General features: G+C 41.6%; 1 protein-coding gene across 2 annotated transcripts in view; it reads left to right on the forward strand.

Moving 5' to 3' along the window:
- CCDC149 (coiled-coil domain containing 149) overlaps positions 1 to 20,237 on the forward strand; it is a 63,061-nt gene that overhangs the window by 15,388 nt on the left and 27,436 nt on the right. For both annotated transcript variants that reach the window (XM_084625973.1, XM_084625974.1), the window contains exons 4-6: positions 7,667 to 7,774; positions 17,059 to 17,175; positions 18,967 to 19,139. In XM_084625973.1, coding sequence (XP_084482099.1) covers positions 7,667 to 7,774; positions 17,059 to 17,175; positions 18,967 to 19,139 — 398 coding nt within the window. The remainder of the gene's footprint in view (positions 1 to 7,666; positions 7,775 to 17,058; positions 17,176 to 18,966; positions 19,140 to 20,237) is intronic.

The raw sequence follows: 20,237 nt of genomic DNA on the forward strand, positions 1-20,237 counted from the left end.
GGTCTCTTCCAACCCTAATCTGTGATTTAATGATTCTAAACTGCTTGCATGTCCCCTTCACCTGTCAGAATCCAGTTTAAAGGCTAACTCCATTCAGTTACGCTTGGTGGCTGTTTCTGACTATCAAAAATTAGTCAAAAAGCTGAGCAGTGTGACTACAGCCCCTTGTCATCAGATTTGTGCAGGAAGTACTGCTAGCCTTTCACTAAAGTGCTAAGAGCCATGAGTGAAAATCCTGAAAGATAACATCTTCAGAAAAAGTTTCAGAGTAGCAGCCATATTAGTCTGTATCCGCAAAAAGAAAAGGAGTACTTGTGGCACTTTAGAGACTAACAAATTTATTTGAGCATAAGCTTTCGTGAGCTACAGCTCACTTCATCGGTTGCATCCGATGAAGTGAACTGTAGCTCACGAAAGCTTATGCTCAAATAAATTTGTTAGTCTCTAAAGTGCCACAAGTACTGTTATCTTCAGAAAAGCAGCGTTTGGAGGTAAGCAATCATCCCTTATCTAACCCATGGATGTTGTGAAGATTGATTAATGTGATTTCCCTTTTGTTAAGGGGGTCTGAAGATGAAAAGCACTACTCATGTGCCAAGTACTAGTAATAAAATGAGACCTACCAGCTTTGTTGTGGTTTGTGGGTGAGTGACTCCCTGACTGCGAAGAGGCAGATGGAAAACTGCAAGATTTTGTCCTTGTAATGCTTCAGAGAACAGTTTTCTTGTATATTTCAAACTTCATCTGCTCAGAAGAATCCTACCTGCAGAGTGGAGGTACCCTGGTTTCTACATATCTTTAGTCTTATAGAAACAGGGCATTCTGTGTGTTGTGAACATGTAGGTCGAAAACTAGGATTTTTAGCAATGTTGTAAGCTTTGTTCTATAGGGTGACAGTGTTTTTGTTTTCCTCATAATGTAGTTTAAAAAGAAAAGGTGCCCTTAAAAGTTGAATCTAACAGTCATTATGGTACCCATTTTCATAATGTTGGGATCTTTTCAGGCCCAACCCCTCATGCTCCCTGTGCTCCTCTCCTTTCTCAGTTTCTTACTTTTCTGGAATAGAGAACCCTTGCCCATGGATAAACTTTAATATCCTTGAAAAACAGCCCAGTGTTCATTAATCATAACACTCTCAAAAGGCTACAAAGATTTTGTTTTTCTGTTTTACTTTCTGCTTGAGGTAAAGTTGTTCATCTCAGATTCTGAAAGCAACTGAAATGACTCCCATAAAACATCACATGAGAGGATTTTCTTGTTCGGCAATATGGAGGCCTTTATTTAAGCAGAAAATTTTCCTGTTTGGCTAGATCTGACAAATATTTGACGCACTAGCAGCATGTGTTTGGGATGTGAGGACAAAAACGCCCTTAATGAACGCTCCCACTGAGCAGTGCTTCTAGAAACTTGGTTATAAAAGCTACTTGCAATCTTAAGGTCCTCTGTTATTGGTGAAGGAGTGGGAGTGAGCACTGGGAACAAGTGACATCTTAAAGGAGGCTACAGTTGTTACCTACCTGTACTCTTGTTCTGCAGCCCTTCCCAACTGGGACAGATCTGGGTAACTGTTAATAGGTGCTCTGCTACAGAGGACCAGAGCTGACATGCAAAGGATTTCTTGGTTGACGCACACAAACCCACAATGGTTATATATCTGTAGTTTCTAAATTGATAAACCTAGATACAGCTCCTTGATGGTATATTTATTTCTATAAAGAGCTTTGCATGGGGGGAAAAAATCCATGCTTCATATTTTTTTAATCAGCCCTGTATTTACAAAAACACATACCCCACATTTCTGAATTCCAGTCTTGAAAGTTATTAGGGTTAAGTAAAAGTGAGTAAGTCTTAACAAAACATTGTCAGGCCCTGGGTGATGTATTTCTGTGCTAGCATCCCTATGACTGATATCAGAGAGCCTGGATCCTCCTCCAGGGGTTCTGTATTTATTTATTTTATTAGGTCATCACTGTGGAGGTCTTTTTTCTGTCCAAGGGAATGTGTGACTTGTAGACGGTGCATTTTGTTTGCTACATCCAGGTCGTCATAGCTTCAAAACGATTTTGGGGGAAGACTGATGGTAGGAGGTTTAAGTTTAGTTTCTAATAAGATTGTAGTGCTAACAGAGGTCATCAAATTTTGTAGCTTGAAGTGAACAGGGGCCCTTGCTAAGCAAAAGCAAATTTCTGTGTTAACTCACCCATCAACATCATATGAAAGCCCAGGAGGACAAATTGCAGTTAAACTTGCTATCAGTCACAGCCCTAAAGTGTACCTGATGTTTCAAGAGACTTTTATCCTGTTCTCCCTTGTTGAAGGTGTGGGGGTGAGAAATGGGAATATTCTAAGACATTAAGATAAAGATGAACTATTTTTACACATTTGTATCTAAATATTTAAAGGAATATTTTTTCCAGATGTTTACCTTCCATTCCCCCACCACCGCTTTAAAAAAAAAAACAACACTCTTTTCCAGCAGTATCTAAAGGATACCGAGGAGAATTTTTTAAGTGCCATATAAGAGTTATGTGCCAGAGAATTGAGGTATGTTAAAGGGGTGTTCCTATCCATTTTTATACAGTAATGTGAAGGAGCATAACACTTAGTCATATGGCTAGACTTGAGAAACTGTTAAAGGAGTCTTATACAAGGACAGTGCATGGTTCCAGAATGTATTTGAATAAGGATTTTTTTTCTTATCTCTTGATTAGTGGTTCAAATACTGTTCATGTCAGTAATAAATTTAAATGAATGAAAATCATTGTTCCCTGGCAGCCATTCACTCGCCAGTATCTCATTAGCTGGTGGTTTTTTAGCGGTGACTTCAGTTGATTAAGTTAACTTAAAATAAAGCCCTTATTCACCCTCATGCTCCTCCTCCAGCCCCCAAAATGTTTTGAGTACTTAACTAGAAATGAGCAGTGTTTCTCAACAACTGGGCCGTGGACTGGCCCCAGTCCCTGAGATCTCCTTGATGCAGTTTAGGAAGGCAGCATCAGGTTGACGAAACACTGTTATAGAGCATCTGAGGCTCCAAAATTCTTTCCCCTTGCATGTTTAACTGAGAGCCTTGATGATGTCTTGCCAAAACCTTCGGAATCTGGGACAATTCAAAATGTGTGTAGTGCAGAACCTCTAAGCTGGGGGAATGAATTCTCCAGCAATTACTCATTGGTGGTGTGGCTTATTTGTTTCAGTTTAACAGGAGTAAAATAGAAGCTTTGCAGTAAGGGGCAAGTCTGTGCTTAGCTTATTGAGATGCTCTTAGCATGTTAAAGTGCTGTTTTATTTTGGCGTCTAAATCCTTTGTTTAAAAATTTCTCCCAAAATCTCAGTTGTGTATATAAAGATTAATTACATTGTCTTAAATCATTCATCTGATTAAGCAGTAAAATGCAGCAGAGATTGCAATCCCAGAAAAATGTTTTAGTAGGAAATAAATGGGTGTGATCATACACCCGTTCGTCAGTGGAGCTGGATTTGGCTCGGAGCTAGTACAACTCCAGTGTCATAGTTGTCAACACTGATTAGTGACATTCAGTTCTTCTAAGGGGTTCAAATTACGTATGGTATTGGAGTGTGCAGATGTCTTCACGTTCATAACAGAAATGAATTTCACAAATGGAAATATTTCTAAGAGATAGCATTCCTCTTAAGTAACTCAATCTCTCACTTATCTCGTCTTTATTGAAATTCAGTCACTTTTTGCAACATTTGCATCAGAGCATTGCAAGTCAATTGATTCTAGAAGAACTTCAGCCTCAGCAACTTTGGTTTAGATGAAAAAGTCCTGAAAACGACCTGAAATATTTTTAATGCCCCTTAGACAGTAATCTCTGAACCACTGACAGAATGCATCTTGAAGCTGCTTGATCCATTCAGTATACTGATGACTCATTTGTTAGCATGCAGAAAAAAATCATTCTACTGAAGAAGACCTTGAAAAAGAGTTGTGTTGGCTGAAAGGTTGCTGTCTGAAAACTAAAATCAGAAACTAGTTAATTCTTGCCCTAAAGTTGGATAGTTATGTTGTTTAGGAAATATGTAACCTCTGAAACAGACAGATCTGAGCCATTCCCAGTTTTCAGCCATATCAGCAGCTAAAAATAGGGCTGTAGATTAATCACAGTTAACTTACGTGATTTATTACAAATATTTGCACTGTAAAAATTATAAAAGAAATAGTATTTTTGAATTCACTTCATACAAGTACTGTAGTATAATCTCTTTATTGTGAAAGTGCAGTTTACAAATGTAGGGTTTTTTGTTACGTAACTGCACTCAAAAACAAAACAATGTAAGTAGAGCCAATAAGTCCTCTCAGTCTTACTACTTGTTCAGCCAATTGCTAAGACAAACAAGTTTGTTTACATTTACGAGAGATAATGCTGCCCTCTTCTTTACAATGTCATCTGAAAGAGAGAACAGGTGTTCACATAGCACTTTGGTAGCCAGCATTGCAAAGTATTTATTTGCCAGATATACTAAACATTCGTATGTCCCTTCATGCTTCTGCTACCATTCCAGAAGACATGCTTCCATGTTGATGATACTTGTTAACAAAATAACGTGTGTGTTAAATTTATGACTGAACTCCTTGGGGGAGAATTGCGTGTCTCCTGCTCTGTTTTACTTGCATTCTCCCATATATTTCATGTTTTAGCAATCTCGGATGATGACCCAGCACATGTTGTTCGTTTCAAGAACACTTTCATTGCAGATCTGACAAAACGCAAAGAAGGTACCAATGTGACATTTTTAAAGGTAGTTACAGCACTCGACCCAAGGTTTAAGAATCTGAAGTGCCTTCCAAAATGTGAGAGGGAGCATGCTTTCAGAAGTCTTAAAAAAGCAACACTCAAATGTGGAAACTTCAGAACCCAAACGAACAACAAAGAAAATCAACTTTCTGCTGGTGGCATCTGACACAAATGATGAAAATGAACATGTGTAGGTTTGTACTGCTTTGGATCATGATCGAGCAGAACCTGTCATTAGCATGGACACGTCCTCTGGAATGGTGGTTGAAGCATGAAGGGATATATGAATCTTTAGCACAGTCTGGCACGTAAATATCTTGCGATGCCAGCTACAACAGTGCCATGCGAATGCCTGTTCTCATTTTCAGGTGACATTGTAAATAAGCGGGCAACATTATCTCCCATAAATGTAAACAAACTTGTTTGTCTGAGCAATCGGCTGAACAAGAAACAGGAGTGAGTAGACTTGTAGGCTCTAAAGTTTTACATTGTTTTATTTTTAAATGCAGGTTTTTTTGTACATAATTCTACATTTGTAAATTCAATTTTCATGATAAAGAGATTGCCCTACAATACTTGTATTAGGTAAATTGAAAAATACTATTCCTTTTTTTTACAGTGCAAATATTCGTAATAAAAAATAAATATAAAATGAGCACTGTACACTTCGTATTTTGTGTTGTAATTGAAATCAATATATTTGAAAATGTAGAAAACATCCAAAAGTATTTTAAATAAATAGTATTCTATTATTGCTTAACAGTGCGGTTAATCACAAGTAATTTTTTTAATTGACAGCCCTAGTTAAAAATACTTTGATCTTTTCCAAAAACACAAGGAACTTTACTGTGATCTTCTGAGCCTCTAACCTCAAAAGTAGAAACCACATGAATTGCCATAGTGGATCTCACCAATGGTCTGTCTAGTACAGAGGACCAAGGTATTTGGCTTCTTGTTTCTCCTTGAAAGTTTGAAGTTGGCCGTGATATAGGCTACCTGATCTAGCAAACTTGACTATTGTAACAACAATCACAAATGAGTTTTTCTTGTTCTATTTCTATTACATTGGGATTTTTGGACGCTAATCAGGTCAGGTCCATGGCACTGGATACTGCATATACGTAGGTCCTGATCTTGCAATCAGATCTCTGTACGCAAACCATTATGCCTATATGGACCGGGTTTGCCAGACTAAGGCCAGATAGCATGAGACTACGACTAGAATTTCAAATGTACCTAAGTGAAAATTGGATTTAGGTTCCAAAGTCACATAGGATAAAGTTTTCAAAAGCACCTGTGCCTTGCCAAATTGCTTGTAGTCTAATAGCCTAATCCTGTAAACACTGAAGTAACTTTATTTAGGTGAGTAGATCAGTTGACATAGAGAAGACAAAGGGTGTGGGAAAGGGATGCAACATACATGCAGAGTAGTCGCAGTGATAGTTGTCAAACATTGTGTTAGTTCCGTGGTGTGTGCGTGTGCGCACGTTGAGCTTTTGCGTTTTTTATTTAAAAAGAAAAAAGTATTAAGTAGCTGAGGGGAGGATTAAGGGAAAGAGAAAGGAAGGATGAGGAATGCTGAGGAGGAAGGAAAAGGGGACATCCTGGAAAGCAGTGAGAGTGAGGGAGAGGGGTGGATGGAGGTCAGAGCAAATACCAATCAGCGGATAGCCTCAAATTTTAGACATTACTTTCTAAGCTCTTTCCACACAGATCCAAACAGTGCTTCATTGGGTCATACTCAAGTTGTCTTCTGAGAAATAAATAGGATTGCCAGCTTTAATTGCTGAATACCAAACATCCTTGCCCCGCCCACTCACCGAGGCCCCACCCCTCACTCACTCCTTCCCCCTCCATCTGTTCTCTCTCCACTCCCCTCACTCACTCTTCCCTCTCCTAGGACTCGCCTGCACATCCAGGGAACAGCAGGGCGTGGGGTGGATTGGTCCCTGGAACGAGGGGCTGGGGCAATTGAGACATGGTAGGGGTTGGTCCCTGAAGCAAGGGGTCAGGGCTGGGCCAATCGGGGAACAGTAGGGGTCTGTCCCTGGAGCAAGGGGCTGGGGAAGAGAGGGGCCAGTTCCCGTAGCGAGGGGCAGTTGGGGCACAGCAAGGGCCGGTCCCTGGAGAGAGGGGCCGGGGCAGAACAGAGAGGCAGACAGGAATGAGGGGGGGAAAAGAGTAGCTAACTCTACAAAATATTTAGGATGTCAGTAATGATAACTTCTGAGACACACACCATTTGTTTTTTTCAGGAGTGTACATCTTGAGGATGTTAGTGGAAGAATATTATTTTTCAGTTAATCTGATATTTTTCAGTAAACGTGCAATAACAAATAATGTTAGATCATGCTCAACATCTTCTAAATGTTGCACCACTTTGATGTACAAGACATTTCCAGAGTAGCTATGAATGGGGGTAGGGACTTGTTGGGGGAGATGTGGAGAAATTTTCTGAAGTTCATTTGCGTTATAAATAGCACATAGAATTTAAGCAGAGAGAACACCCCACCCACTTCAAAGCTCTCTTTCTCAGTTATTCCTTTTGCCTAATTATACCCATGTTTAAAACAGTTAGTTTAGCTATCTCATATCAGATTTTGTCTATTAAGCTTTTTTTATTTTCAGAGGTATCTGAGATAGTGTGGGTATTCCCACCTTTTTTTATTGTTATGTACTGTTCTGGAGCTTTGTAATACACATACTTTATTAATTATTTTGCAGTAATTTAGGTGCTAGAATCCTGATGCTGTTTCTAGTGAAACGTTGGGGCTAGATAACAACATTGACAAAACTAGACACAGTTGAAAGGTAGTGCATAAAGCCCTGGTTCCTTCTCAACCACCACCTACACTCAACCACCACCTAGCACACTTTTGTCTAATATAACTTTGTAACTTTCCTAGGCTAATCTTGCCCAACTATTGAGTGATTCTCGGGATCGAAATAAGCATCTGGGAGAAGAAATTAAAGAACTGCAGCAAAGACTGGGAGAAGTACAAGGAGACAACAAGGTACTGCAAACTTTTTTCTTTACTAGGAAGACTACATGTAATGTGTAAACTGGACTAGAGACAAGCTCCTCAGAAAAACTGAATGAAGAAATATTTTGTTGTATTCATAAGTTTCTAGAATATTGAGGTTACAAAAAATACTCAAAACAGGAAAACAAAAACAGCCTACACAGGATGCTAGTAACCTAGGTTCCTTGGATATGATATTTTTTGTGCATGCTACATTTGTTCTGTTTTCTTTGAATATTTATTGTGGATCCTGTTTTGGGTTAATCACCATTAGCTTCTGCTCTTTTATATGCTGTTCCTGGTGTTTCCATTTGTAAATATATTTGGACAAGCTTTTAATCTTTTCTTGGTTATGTGATATTTTAAAGTATTTTGACAGGGTCAGGTCAGATGGCTACAGGAGAGTGTTAGAAGGAAGATATATTAGGCCCAGATTAAGCAGGTCCATTTTCCCTGGGTAAGGTAACAGGGGCAGTTCCAGAACAAGAAGGAACTTGCTGGAACAAATTCAGGCAGGCAGGCTAATTAGGACACCTGGAGCCAATTAAGAAGCTGCTAGAATCAATTAGGGCAGGCTGGCTAATCAGGGCACCTGAGTTTAAAAAGAACCTCACTTCAGTTTGTGGCATGTGTGCAAGGAGCTGGGAGCAAGAGGTAGTACGAACTGAGAGTGAGAAGGCGTACTGTTGGAGGATTGAGGAGTACAAGCTTTATCAGACACCAGGACAAGGAGCCTGCGGAGAGGATAAAGAAGGTGTTGGGAGGAGGCCATGGGGAAGTAGCCCAGGGAGTTGTAGCTGTCGCACAGCTGTTCCAGGAGGCACTCTAGACAGCTGCAGTCCACAGTGCCCTGGGCTGGAACCCAGAGTAGAGAGGGCAGGCCTGGGTTCCCCCCAAACCTCTCAACTCCTGATCAGACACAGGGGGAGTTTACCTGGACTGTGGGTTCCACCAGAGGGGAAGGTCTCTGGGCTGTTCGCCGACCCACATGGTGGATCAGCAGAGACTGTGGGGATTTTTCTTTCCTTTTTCTCAGGCTGGCCAGTGATGAGGTTAGCTGAGTGAATGGCAGGTTTGAGCCAATAGCAAAAGTGGCCAAACTGAGGGCTGCTGTGAATCTCCGAGGCAAGCAAATCCTCCAATAAGTGCAGGACCCACAAAGGCAGAGGAGGAACTTTGTCATGGTATCTAATGCAATAATGTAGAATTTCAGTATATGATTAAAAAAGGTGTTTTATATTTTTCTCTCCAAAAAACATAGACCCAAGTGGTCTTGAAGTACATATTTCGTTATGAATTTTAAGTAATCATTCTGCTAATTATCTTTACATAACCAATTTATTTTATTACCAAGTTTAGCAATGTATATGGAACATTGCTCGAAAACTGCTGTTCAGTATTAATGAAACTCCTGTTTTCTGTTAATTGAAATATATAAGCTGAAGCTAAATGTGTGTACCACTCGCAGCTGGAGCTGTCTACAAAAGTGTGCACACAAATCAAACTAATGAAAGGTAGGACTTGTAACAGGTGGTGGGGACACCAAGTAAGGACTAAAAACTAGCAAGGCTTATAGGGAGCAGAATAAAAATTACACAAGGCCTCAATCCCGTACTGGCGTATCTCTATGATCAGTGGAGCACCACTCGAGTAGCTTGCAGGACTGGGGCCTAAGAGCTGGCTTAAACACACTTTTTATACAATTATAACTGTATCTGTTTAGAAACTGATAAAATGGTAAAACTCTTATTTGGATGCAGTTATATTGATATAAGGTGCTTATAACAGCTGCTGTAGCTTATTCCAGTAAATCTATGTAAATGTTTTTGCTTTGTTTCCTTTCACTCTTGTGCTCCATCCCTTGTCTCCATTTTCTTTGCTTCCTTTTGTGTTCTGTTTTCTTTCATGATGTCTCCCCATATATCGTTGGAAACTTACTTTTATTTTGTAAGAGCATCCTGTCTCCAGCTCTCTCCTTTGCAGAGGAAGGATGGTCCAGTGGTTAGGGCACAAGCCTAGGACATGGGAAACCCAGGTTCAATTCCTTCCTTCAACAAGATTTCCTTTGATTTCAGGCAAATCACTTAGCTGCTCTGTGCCTTCAGTTCCTCTTCTGTAAAATGGGGATATTACTGCTGTACCTCACACTGGTGTTGGTTTATAGATAGAACTACTCTGATACTATGGTGACAGTGTCTATATAAGTACCTTAGATTGTCAGACTTGCCTTTTATCTGTGTGTTCCTCTCTCCCCACCTCTTTTTTCATGTTCCCCTGCACCCCTTTCCCATCTTTGTCAAAGGTGCTGTTCAGAAAATGCCTACAGGATGTACTAATGCAAATTCTGAGTCCAGTCAAGGAACAGTAAGATGTCAACTAAAAATACATATGTTGGCTCACATGGCTTTTGAAAGACCGTGCCTCAGGAAAAAAAGTTTAACAAAGTCTCTCCACTTTATTCCACTCCTTCTGTTCATAACATGAAGATACAAAAGATCAAAACCCAGAGTTCTTGCCAGAAATGGCTCATGATCTGACTGCCCCACGAAGGACTACATTGTGGCATTCAAGGTGATCTGCAGAGGAGGAAAATAATTATGAATAATGCCTATTTCTTATATAGAGCTTTTTATCAGTAGATCTCAAAGAACATCACAATCTTTGATATACACCTCTACCCCGATATAATGTGATCCGTGGGAGCCAAAAAATCTTACCGCATTATATGTGAAACTGCATTATATTGAACTTGCTTTGGCCCCCCTGCTCTTTGTCCCCTGCCGCCCCCTCCAGAGGACCCCCCCATCCCTAATCACCCCCAGGACCCCGTCCCTTACACAGCCCGCTGTCTTCTGTCTGCCCCAACCCCTATCCACACCCCCTGACAGGCAGTCACTGGCAGCGGTGGGAAGCAGAGCCATGTGGCCACAACCCGCTCCACTCCGCCAACTCCCAGCGGCAGCGCTCCGTTTCCCGACGCCGGTGAGTGCGGGGAGGTTGGGGAAGGGACGTTCTCCGCATTCACCAGTGGTGGGAAGCGGAGCGCCACGGCTGGGAGCTGGCGGAGTGGAGCGGGCTAGCGCTGGGCAGCTCCGCTGCCACTAGTGAGTGCGGGGGTGGGGGGGGATCCCTTCCCCCAAGCGACACAGCTAGGGTTGGGGTGAGGGAAGCGAAGTGGGCTGCTCCCAGCCCCCTGCTAATCACCTGGACCATAGCTCCTGCCTCCCAGACCTGGGAGTGGGGGAGGGGGAGGCTGCTTTACTGCTTTGGCAGCCCCCCTGAAATGTGCTCGCAGCCTCCAAGGGGGCCTCAGACCCCTGATTGAGAACCACTGCTTGTTGCCATATTTTACTCTCTCCTAGCTTTGGTAGGAAAAGTTCTGGGATGGTTCTTCTGAGCTGGCAGAAGAGTTAACTCAGCATTGCAGAACTGATAAAATACAGTATACAAAAACAACAAATTACAATAATTTCTTACGTTTTTATACTGCCATTTTTCTCTCTCCATTTTTTCCAAAGCAAGGGAGGGCCCCGGGTCAACGTCAACTTTATTTCTGGCAAGAGATGAGCAAACAGCTGCTTTTGCAGCCAGTGAAGCTGCTGCTGGATGAACAATTCTGCCTGTGCTTGAACATGCATGACTCATAAAGCCTGTCCCTCAATGACACGGGTTTTGTAGAATTAAAAAAATACCCTCAACAGAGCCGGTGTGTGATATTTAAGGAGAAGTGTGTTGATGGCCTGATTTTTTTTTTTTTTCCTTCAAATTGCATTAGTGCTCACCAGTAGTGAGATAGAACGGTTAATTGGGTTAGCAATGGGATTTTAACTGATGACCTTTGTACTTGTTATGGGAATTGTGGATTCTAGATATTAAGTACATAATCAGTTAGACAAGAGCAAATTGCTTGTATTTGACTTTTTTAACTGGACTAATTTTCCCATTTATTCAGCTAGAACTCAAATGGCACAAACAGTAAAACATTTCCAAAAAGTCTCTTGAAAGATTTGTTGCTGCAGCTAAAGAAATACAGCTACAGTTACACTGTAGCATTCAAGCAACTGAGTTCTAAGGGTATTTACTCTTATGGTTGATCACAATCTCTTATCAACTCTGACACATGAAAACTACTGTGTTTACCGGGTACTTGATTTTTAAACCCCTTTTCTACCCAGCGTTGGGACAGTGATACTTGGAGAATAAACCCTTAAACTTAGAGGGCCTGAAGAGATCACGCTCGTGCCTTAAATGGAGACATAGAAGTTGATTGGGGGGGGGGGGGAGGCTAGATGCTTCTAGGAGATGAGGTGACTCTCATCTCCACTTTAATTCCCACTCACACAAGTCACTGACAGAGAAATGATTTGCTGAGCTGCTAAGGGTATAGTTCAGTGATAGGACAACATGTTGTGTCCAAAATAATTGCTACAGTATTACTGCCCATACATGAGACACAGTCATTGTCAAACTAAGTGTCTCATGTGAAAACCCACTGTGTCAGAGGTCCCATCCCTGGGCCAAGCAGCCTGCTGTGGCTTGGAAGTCCTATACATCAGCTTACCAATTACCAGAATTCCCTTACTCAAACTACTTGCTCAGTATGAGACCTTTACCACAATTCAAGCCTGTGCAGAATTGGTCCTCATTTCCAGCCTAGGTCACAGGCTATCTGGCAGTAGCAGTGTTATGAACTCTGGTGTAGAGTGCTGGTGGTTGCCTCAGTGTTATCTAGAGTTGTTTTCATCAGGGTTAGGTGGTGGTACTGGAGAAAAATGCCAGCAGCAGCTTATCTGCACCAGCTGGTGCAGCTGCCCTAGTGCTGGCAATGGTGTGAAGTTTGAATTAAAAAAAAAGGTGAGACACATCTCGGACAATTAGGGGATTGAAGGGTCTGTTCATAAAGCAGCACAGATATTGTTTTGATGCCCTTTTCAGGGATGAGTCCTTCAACTTGTAATCAGTCATTGACTGTTTAGACTTGGTGGTGACTTGATATACCTCTGACTGTGACTGTGAGCCACAAGCTATTCAGTTACTGCTGTGGAGTATAGTGGTAAGCTAGTCGGTCTGGCAACTTTGCCTAACCAGCTGAACCAGAAGCATGACAGCTAAAGCCTGCTAGGTGGGGGTGGACACCTGTAGCATGTATCAAATGTGTGAATCGAATTGCTGTAGAAACTAGCTATGTGATAAGTGTAATTATTATACTAAGAAATCGTGTTATTATTTGGCACTAACAGTGCACTTGGTCCTCTATAAGCAACATAGGCACTCAAGGTCACTGTCTCAAGTTGTTTTATGGTTATGCAAAGTACACAAAAGTGCACTGGGATACCCAGAAGTGCCAGTGTAACATTTCATCAACGTAATGGGCTGGAGACAGCATTTCACTGCTATGGGTTAAGGTTGGTGCTCTTCATGGAGAAGGTGAGTTAAAAAGAATTACTGTACCTTCATATTGTATATATGTGTGTGGCCACGAGTAATCTAGTTATATATTTAACTTTCTGGTTAGTATTTTGAGATAAATTCTGTATGATCAGATAAAACGATAGTGCAGTACAGTATCCCTGTATTCAGTTCACAACTTCAGCCTACCTTTGGAACCTAAGAGTGTTTAAGTTAACAAAATTTAATATGTCACTAGTGTCTCCCATCCCTAATGAACCAAAAGAGGATCCAAAATAATGCTCCCAAAATGCATATGTACATGCTGTGAAAGAAGTATCACTGTACTCTTCATTTTCCATGGCAATTGCTCATTGTGCACATTGTGCTCCTAGCAGGACCTATGAATCTGGGGAGGGGGGGGGAGAGGGGGAAGGGAATAGTTTTTAGCCAGGGTGCAGTACATTTAGTAAATAAAATACCACAGAGGTAACAGATTCAAAGTTGAAACTTATTTAGGGGTGACAATGGCATTGCTGTGGCTCCGACCCTGCAAATATTTACATAATATGCTTAATATTACACTTTTTTATTTGTCCCATTGGTGGCTAATGAGTCTACTCATGTGTCAGCCAGATTGATGGGATTACTCACAGTGCATAAAGTTAAACACATGCATATGTCTCTTGCAGTAGGTCCAAATCCCCTCTAAAGACTCACTTATGCCATGATTAAGGCTATGATTTAGTCATAGGTATTTTTAGTAAAAGGTACGGAGAGGTCACAGGCAATAACCAAAAAGTCGCGGGCAGTGACCTCTCCGTGACTTTTACAAAATGTACCCCTAACTAAATCTTAGGTACTGCAGGGATAGGGGGCGCTCCAGCAGCCACTGCCACTCCTGGGATGGTGGGATGGGCTGGCCTGGGGTCCTGCCACTCCTCCTCCCCAGGGGGCTGCCCTTGGCCCCACTGCTGCTCCTGGGGTGGGGGGGCCTGGCCTGGGGCCCTGCCACCACTGCTCCTGGACCACTTCCCTGGGGCAGTGTCCAAGACCAGTGCCTGTGGCCTCCAGAGCAGGCCGGCCCCAGGGCCAACCCAGCTGCTCGGGCAGCCCTGGGGTCAGCTGCTGCAGCTGAAGAAGTCAGAGGTCCTAGAAAGCCACGGAATCTGTGACCTCCATGAAAGACTCACAGCCTTAGCCACGATGCCTAGAAGGCTCTGCCAGATTAACATGCTTGTGTTAACTGCGACTACTGCCTGCTGTGCAGAACTCGCTTTTCCCCTCGTGTCTGTTCAGCACCTCGAACAGCGAGGTCCGATGGAGGTATCTCGCTCTGTTTATTTTAACCAAAATTGTTGGGTTAAAATAAATTTTGATTTTATCATTTTTGCCTGCGCCTAGCACAGTAGAGAGTGATGCTAAATAATGGCATGCTGCACCCTGCTTTGTTTGGTGAAAGCCTGTTTGTTTAGTGTATGCTGAGCCTCTCCGGAACCGCTGCCTCTGTTTAAAGTGCACTTCACTTCAAAATCTACTGTGCTGGAAAGATTTTTGGAGTCCTGAGGGGTCCTCTATTTGTATTAATCTGTTCTGAGGAATAGGGCAGCAAAATGAAGCTGAGTGGTTCTATCCTGGATGAATTCTGAATGATAGTTCAATAAAAATACAGTGCCCAGAGGGACGGAGTACAAACTTTATAATAAAAGGCTAAAATACAGACTAAACCCTTCTTTCTCCCCCCCGCCCCTGCGCTTGCCCCTGGCACAGCATGAAAATGCTGACGTTCCAAGCGCTACAAAGGGGAAAATCTTTACAGCAGGTGGTGTATCATCAGCAGATGTGCAGGGTGCAGACCTGGAGGGCTAGACCTGCTCAGCCGCACCTGCTGCCTGAGTCGCCGAATGCCTGAAGTGACCTGTCATTTAGGAATAAGATGTTGGATTTGTGTTTGGATTCCCCCCACCCCCACACACTTCATCAGTAAATAAAGAACTATGATTTGACTGGAACAAGCTTTGGGCCTTGCAACCCTTATTCCTGCAAGTAGTATTTACTCAAGGCTGTAATCGAGGGTGCTGGGGATGTGACAGCACCGCCTGGTTTGAAGTGGTTTCCATCATATACAGCGTTTACAGTTTGCTTCAATGGCTCTCAGAACCCCCACTGTACAAATTGTCCCAGCACCACAGGCTGTTGCATATTCTACCCCAGCCCCTTCTTGGGGTATGGAACGAGCATGGTTGAATGGCATTAACCAAGCTCTCCCTATCTAGAGCTGTGTGCGCATTGGAGAGAACCTAAGCTCTTACTTGCATTGAGGGGGGAGAAGGTTCCCTGCTCCCATTTTCTGAGCCTTCTGATCCTTATTTCAATTTACTTTTCTAACCAGTCGCAAAGTGAGATGTTGTAATACAGTTTGGCTATTAGCACTATGTGTTTTTCCCCTTTCACATCTGTATGATCAGACGAAAGCTCTGGCCCCATTCCTAAACCTGCTTGGTTTAAAAATTTTTTTTTTTTAAATTAGCCACTGGTATATTTTCCAGAAACAATTCAGTGTGTGCTCCTTACAATATAATCCACACTCTTTCTGTGGGAAGGGGGAAATGCAGTTTGTCAAAAATAAGGCAGCCTGTGGACCATTACGTCACTCAGGAGCTGTAAGTCTCCCTTTAGAGCTTATCAGAAGAAGCTATAGTAGCAGCACTTGTGTGGACTAAATGGGCTGAAGTGGAGAAGAACCTGTTTTTGATGGTCTGCTTTGCATCAGTAGGATTTTAACTAGCACATAGGAACTGTGGTGACTGGCATCCTCTAAATACCTAAAATAAATGGAATATACAGTCTTCTGTTTCAGAAGATTGATTTGCTAACTCTGAAATATAATGGTGCACATTAATTCCTTTGTGCCACTGAAAAATGGGAGGGAAGTCATGGGAATTCTCACTGCAGATTTCTCAAGCCTCTATGGAAATCCCACAAATTGGGCTACTGGGATGTAGCACTTTTTCTGAACTGTGCAAAGTATAAACAATTCTAAATGATGCATGTTCTTTAGCCTATGCACTCTGTAGGCTGTTTATTTTACCCCTTTTAATCCTTGAAACCTAATCCTCAGAGTAGCCTCTGTTTAACAGTAGTATTGAAAATGGTTTTGTTAATTCAGGTCAGGCTTTGTTTAAAAAATGTTTACTAGCCATGAAAGATGCTGAAGATTTTGTTTTGCATTTTAACTAAATATTTTTAACATCTTCCACTATCATTATATGTTAATAGATATTTCAGAAACATTTGTTTTCATGTTCATGTAAAAATAGCCCCGTTCTTTTAATCTTCGTGCTAATTCTGCACAAAGGTTGCAACTGGATTTAGTTTAGGAGGTGCATGTGTGGTGCTGGGCAAGTCACTTGACTTCTCTGTGCCATGTTTCCTAATCTGTAAAATTAGGATAATAGTTATTGTCCTTTGCAAACAGCTTTCAGATATAGGGGTGAAAAGCCTGATATAAAAGCAAGATATTATTTCTGGTAGTAAATAATTTTTAAAATTCAAAACCTTGTCTTTTCTGGAGAATGAGGATGGATCGTATGTCCATGCTCACTTTAAACATATGCCCATATGTAAAATTCTTAAATTACTGCTTGAGGGCCTAATCTGGCTCTTTGAAGTCACTGGCCAAACACCCATCAATTTGAATGAGAATGGGATAGGGCTCATAGGCACAAAAGTGATCTCTCGTAAAATATCTCTGGTTCAGATTTGTGAGAGTCTGGAAAGGCTCTCTGATAACATTCCATATCTAGTGATACAATATACTCTGCTAATATTCTCTCAAGTGTTCAATCTGTGTTCTGTGGTTTATGAAGTCTTGGCATTTCTTGCAGCTCCTTAGAATGACAATAGCAAAACAAAGACTTGGAGATGAAGAAGTTGGGGCACGCCACTTTGCAGCACACGAGCGTGAAGACCTTGTTCAGCAGCTGGAGAAAGCACGAGAACAAGTAATAACTAATGGGCATTCAGTGAGAGATTGTTTTCACTGCTGGCAAAAGAACAAGTAAATTATGCCTCTGCTGTGCTGTAATAGTTGTTACCTGGTTTGCAATGCAGATAGTGGTGTTGGTGGCAAGGAAGTTTATACTCTGGTAGTATTTATTGAACGTATGTGTAAAGAGCATGCAGAGCACTTTATGCATTTACAAGGTATGCACCACTGGAGATGAAGTTGCTTCATCTCAGAAATTCATCCACCTCAAGAGGTGGAATGTGACAGCTGTTGAATAGCACATAGCAATAGTTTAGGATTGTCAGTGAAGAATCCCATATTTAACCAGAAATGTCAGAGGCACATATGTTGACATGATACGAGATGCCCAAACTGAAATTTAGCCAGGGGACAGATTAACATGTTAAAGTGCGTTCTTTAATTTCCACAATTGGGTAAGACTTCTGATTGATGTCTTTTCCAAAATCCCTTGTGCCTTTCATCAGGAAAGTGCTCTTTAACACTGCACTTAGTACTCACTGTATACTGAATCACTAAGACTTCATGGTGTCTTCACCTAGATGTCCACTGGCAGTTGGTATCTCTCATCCCAGTACTCATCTGGTTTACTCCTGCTTCGTGTACTGAAGGCAGAACTTCAAAGCCCTGAACACATTTCAGTAGAAACAACTGAATTTTAAGGACAGGTGTTAGAACAGTTTTTCTACCCTATGTAGACTGGTTGTTTTCTTATAATTAGAAATGGGTCAAAACTTGAACCTTGAATATGAAACCCTTTTAATTGTGAAGGCTGCTGGGTTTTAAATTCTAATCCCAGGAGCTAAACCTGTCATTACAATCTTGGATCCAGTCCAATCCAAAACCACCAAGCCCCGACACCCCCCCCCTTCAGATGGAACTGTAATTTCTAAGAACAACTGATCTCACAAGAGAGCCTTATCTAGTTTTTGCCTCACACCCTACGCTAGCCCAGACCTACTCTATACCCAAATGCTAGCTCTTTAGTCCCTCGATACCAAGTTATAACCATGCTAGGAACCACTTGTTGCTGACCTAATTCCGACCTTAGTGTGAATAAGGTCTTCCTTTGCTTTTGTATTCCAAATGGTTTTTAAATATTTTGCAAGCTAGTTCAGTTTTAATTGCTGAACTTTGTTTTAACATTAGTTTTAATGAAATAGAGAAAAACAGAGTAAACGATACTTTTAAAACAAAATTGTGTATGCATGGTCAAAAGAGGAGAACAACAAATGCAATCTTTATTTCCTTTTTTTGGCTCTCATTTTAAAAGGGAGGAAATAGCGGTGCAGAAAAAACTGTAGCTATATGAATTTTAGAGTCAGAAGCTAAAGAAATTTTGCAGCAAGGTTATGCATCTCAACTTTTCTTACAGTGGTGTCTTCAGTGATATTACTGACAACAATTATAGGGAGCATCATAAATTAAAATATTGCTTGGTCAGGGTGAATTCTAATTTCTTTCCCAATATATTCAGGTAGCTTGAGTAGAGATGTAGTGATCCACAAAGATTGAAACTAAACTCCTCCAAAGTTTTAAGGATGTTTGAATCTGGGGGTTTGATTCAGTCTTCATATGCTGCCTTTTAGTATGCTTTTATGGATTATCAAAAATCTACTAATTGGCCTTCTAAATCTGACCACCTTCAGAAGCGAAGTACTTGCTACTGTTCTGTGTCTGGATATGATTCCAGATATGTTCTGTGTCTGGATATGATTCCTTCTTCAGTAAATTCTGCAGAATAACAATAGCTTTGATTTCTTCTCAGATTGAGACTCTGGAACATGATCTTCAAGCCGCATTGGATGAGCTACAGGATGTAAAGGAAGAACGCTCTTCTTATCAAGATAAAGCAGACCGACTCAACCAAGAGCTTAATCACATTCTGGGAGGACATGAAAATCGCATCATTGATGTAGATGCCCTGTGTATGGAAAACAGGTGAGTGTATAGGAAGTCTGCAGTGCTTCTTCAGTATGTACAGTGTGATGGTTCACATGGTTCAAGGACTGAGTCACCTTGTTACCCCCACCTCCAGCGTGAGGTAGCTTTGTCTGAGGTAGTTGGGTGTTAGTGCCTTAACACCCCCAGCCTGTCAGCCACTCAAGCACTCTCCTTGAGCTGTGCCAGTTGTGGCTTTGCCTTGCAGATTAACAAGAGGGGCACCCCAGACCCCTTGAAGCATTCCCTTGTGATATCCAGCCCCGACACTGGCTACTCACAGAAATCCGAGATCATCCATTCCCCAGCGAGTAGTGTACTCAGTTTCAGTTTTTTCTTAAATTGCTGCTCATGTGTAACACACAGCACTTGTGAGCACTTATAGTAAAACAAAAGGTTTATTTAAGAAAGAACAGAGATTTCACTAGAAACAAGAGTGATGGAAGCACATGGTCTCAATACAAAACAAAATCATAAAACTTGAGCTTGGGAGCCTATGCTTATTAATAGTTACCTTTCCTATCTAATAAAGTAGGTTTCTCCCCTCCTGCCAGAGTTCTGTTGTAAAGCTGGCTGGTTTCCTAGGAACCAGGATCCAGTCTTACATGAAATACCCCCGTTCCACAGGCTGTCGGCTCAGTGAATGGATGCAGAGTGTTTTTGTCCACCATGTGATATATGCAATCACTATATCACATGCTACACTTCATGAATAAATACCATGCAAGTGGTGTGTTAGGTGTAGTGAGTTTGTCAGGTTGGAGAAAGGAGTTGCTTGTAAAGAAAAATGAACCCTTTGCCCATTAGCACCAGTTAGCCTCTATGACACAAGCAGCAAATTGCTGAAATTGGTGCTTGCATCAGGAGCTCAGCCACATCACAGCTTTAAAGAAAATATTTCAAAGAATGTAAACTGATGGATTTGGACTCTTAAGTGTTGTGCTTTGTACTTGTTCAGTTTCACATTTGTTTTCATTCCATCTATATCATGAACAAGCAGTCAGAATTCACAATGGCAGGCAGCTTATTTGGATTTTGCTCAGCTGAAATGGTGGGAGTGATGCTTTGCAGTGTGTGGGGATGAGGAAGGAGGGAATG

This window comes from Lepidochelys olivacea, assembly GCF_965140295.1.
Source record: "Lepidochelys olivacea isolate rLepOli2 genome assembly, chromosome: 4".
NCBI lineage: Eukaryota > Metazoa > Chordata > Testudines > Cheloniidae > Lepidochelys > Lepidochelys olivacea.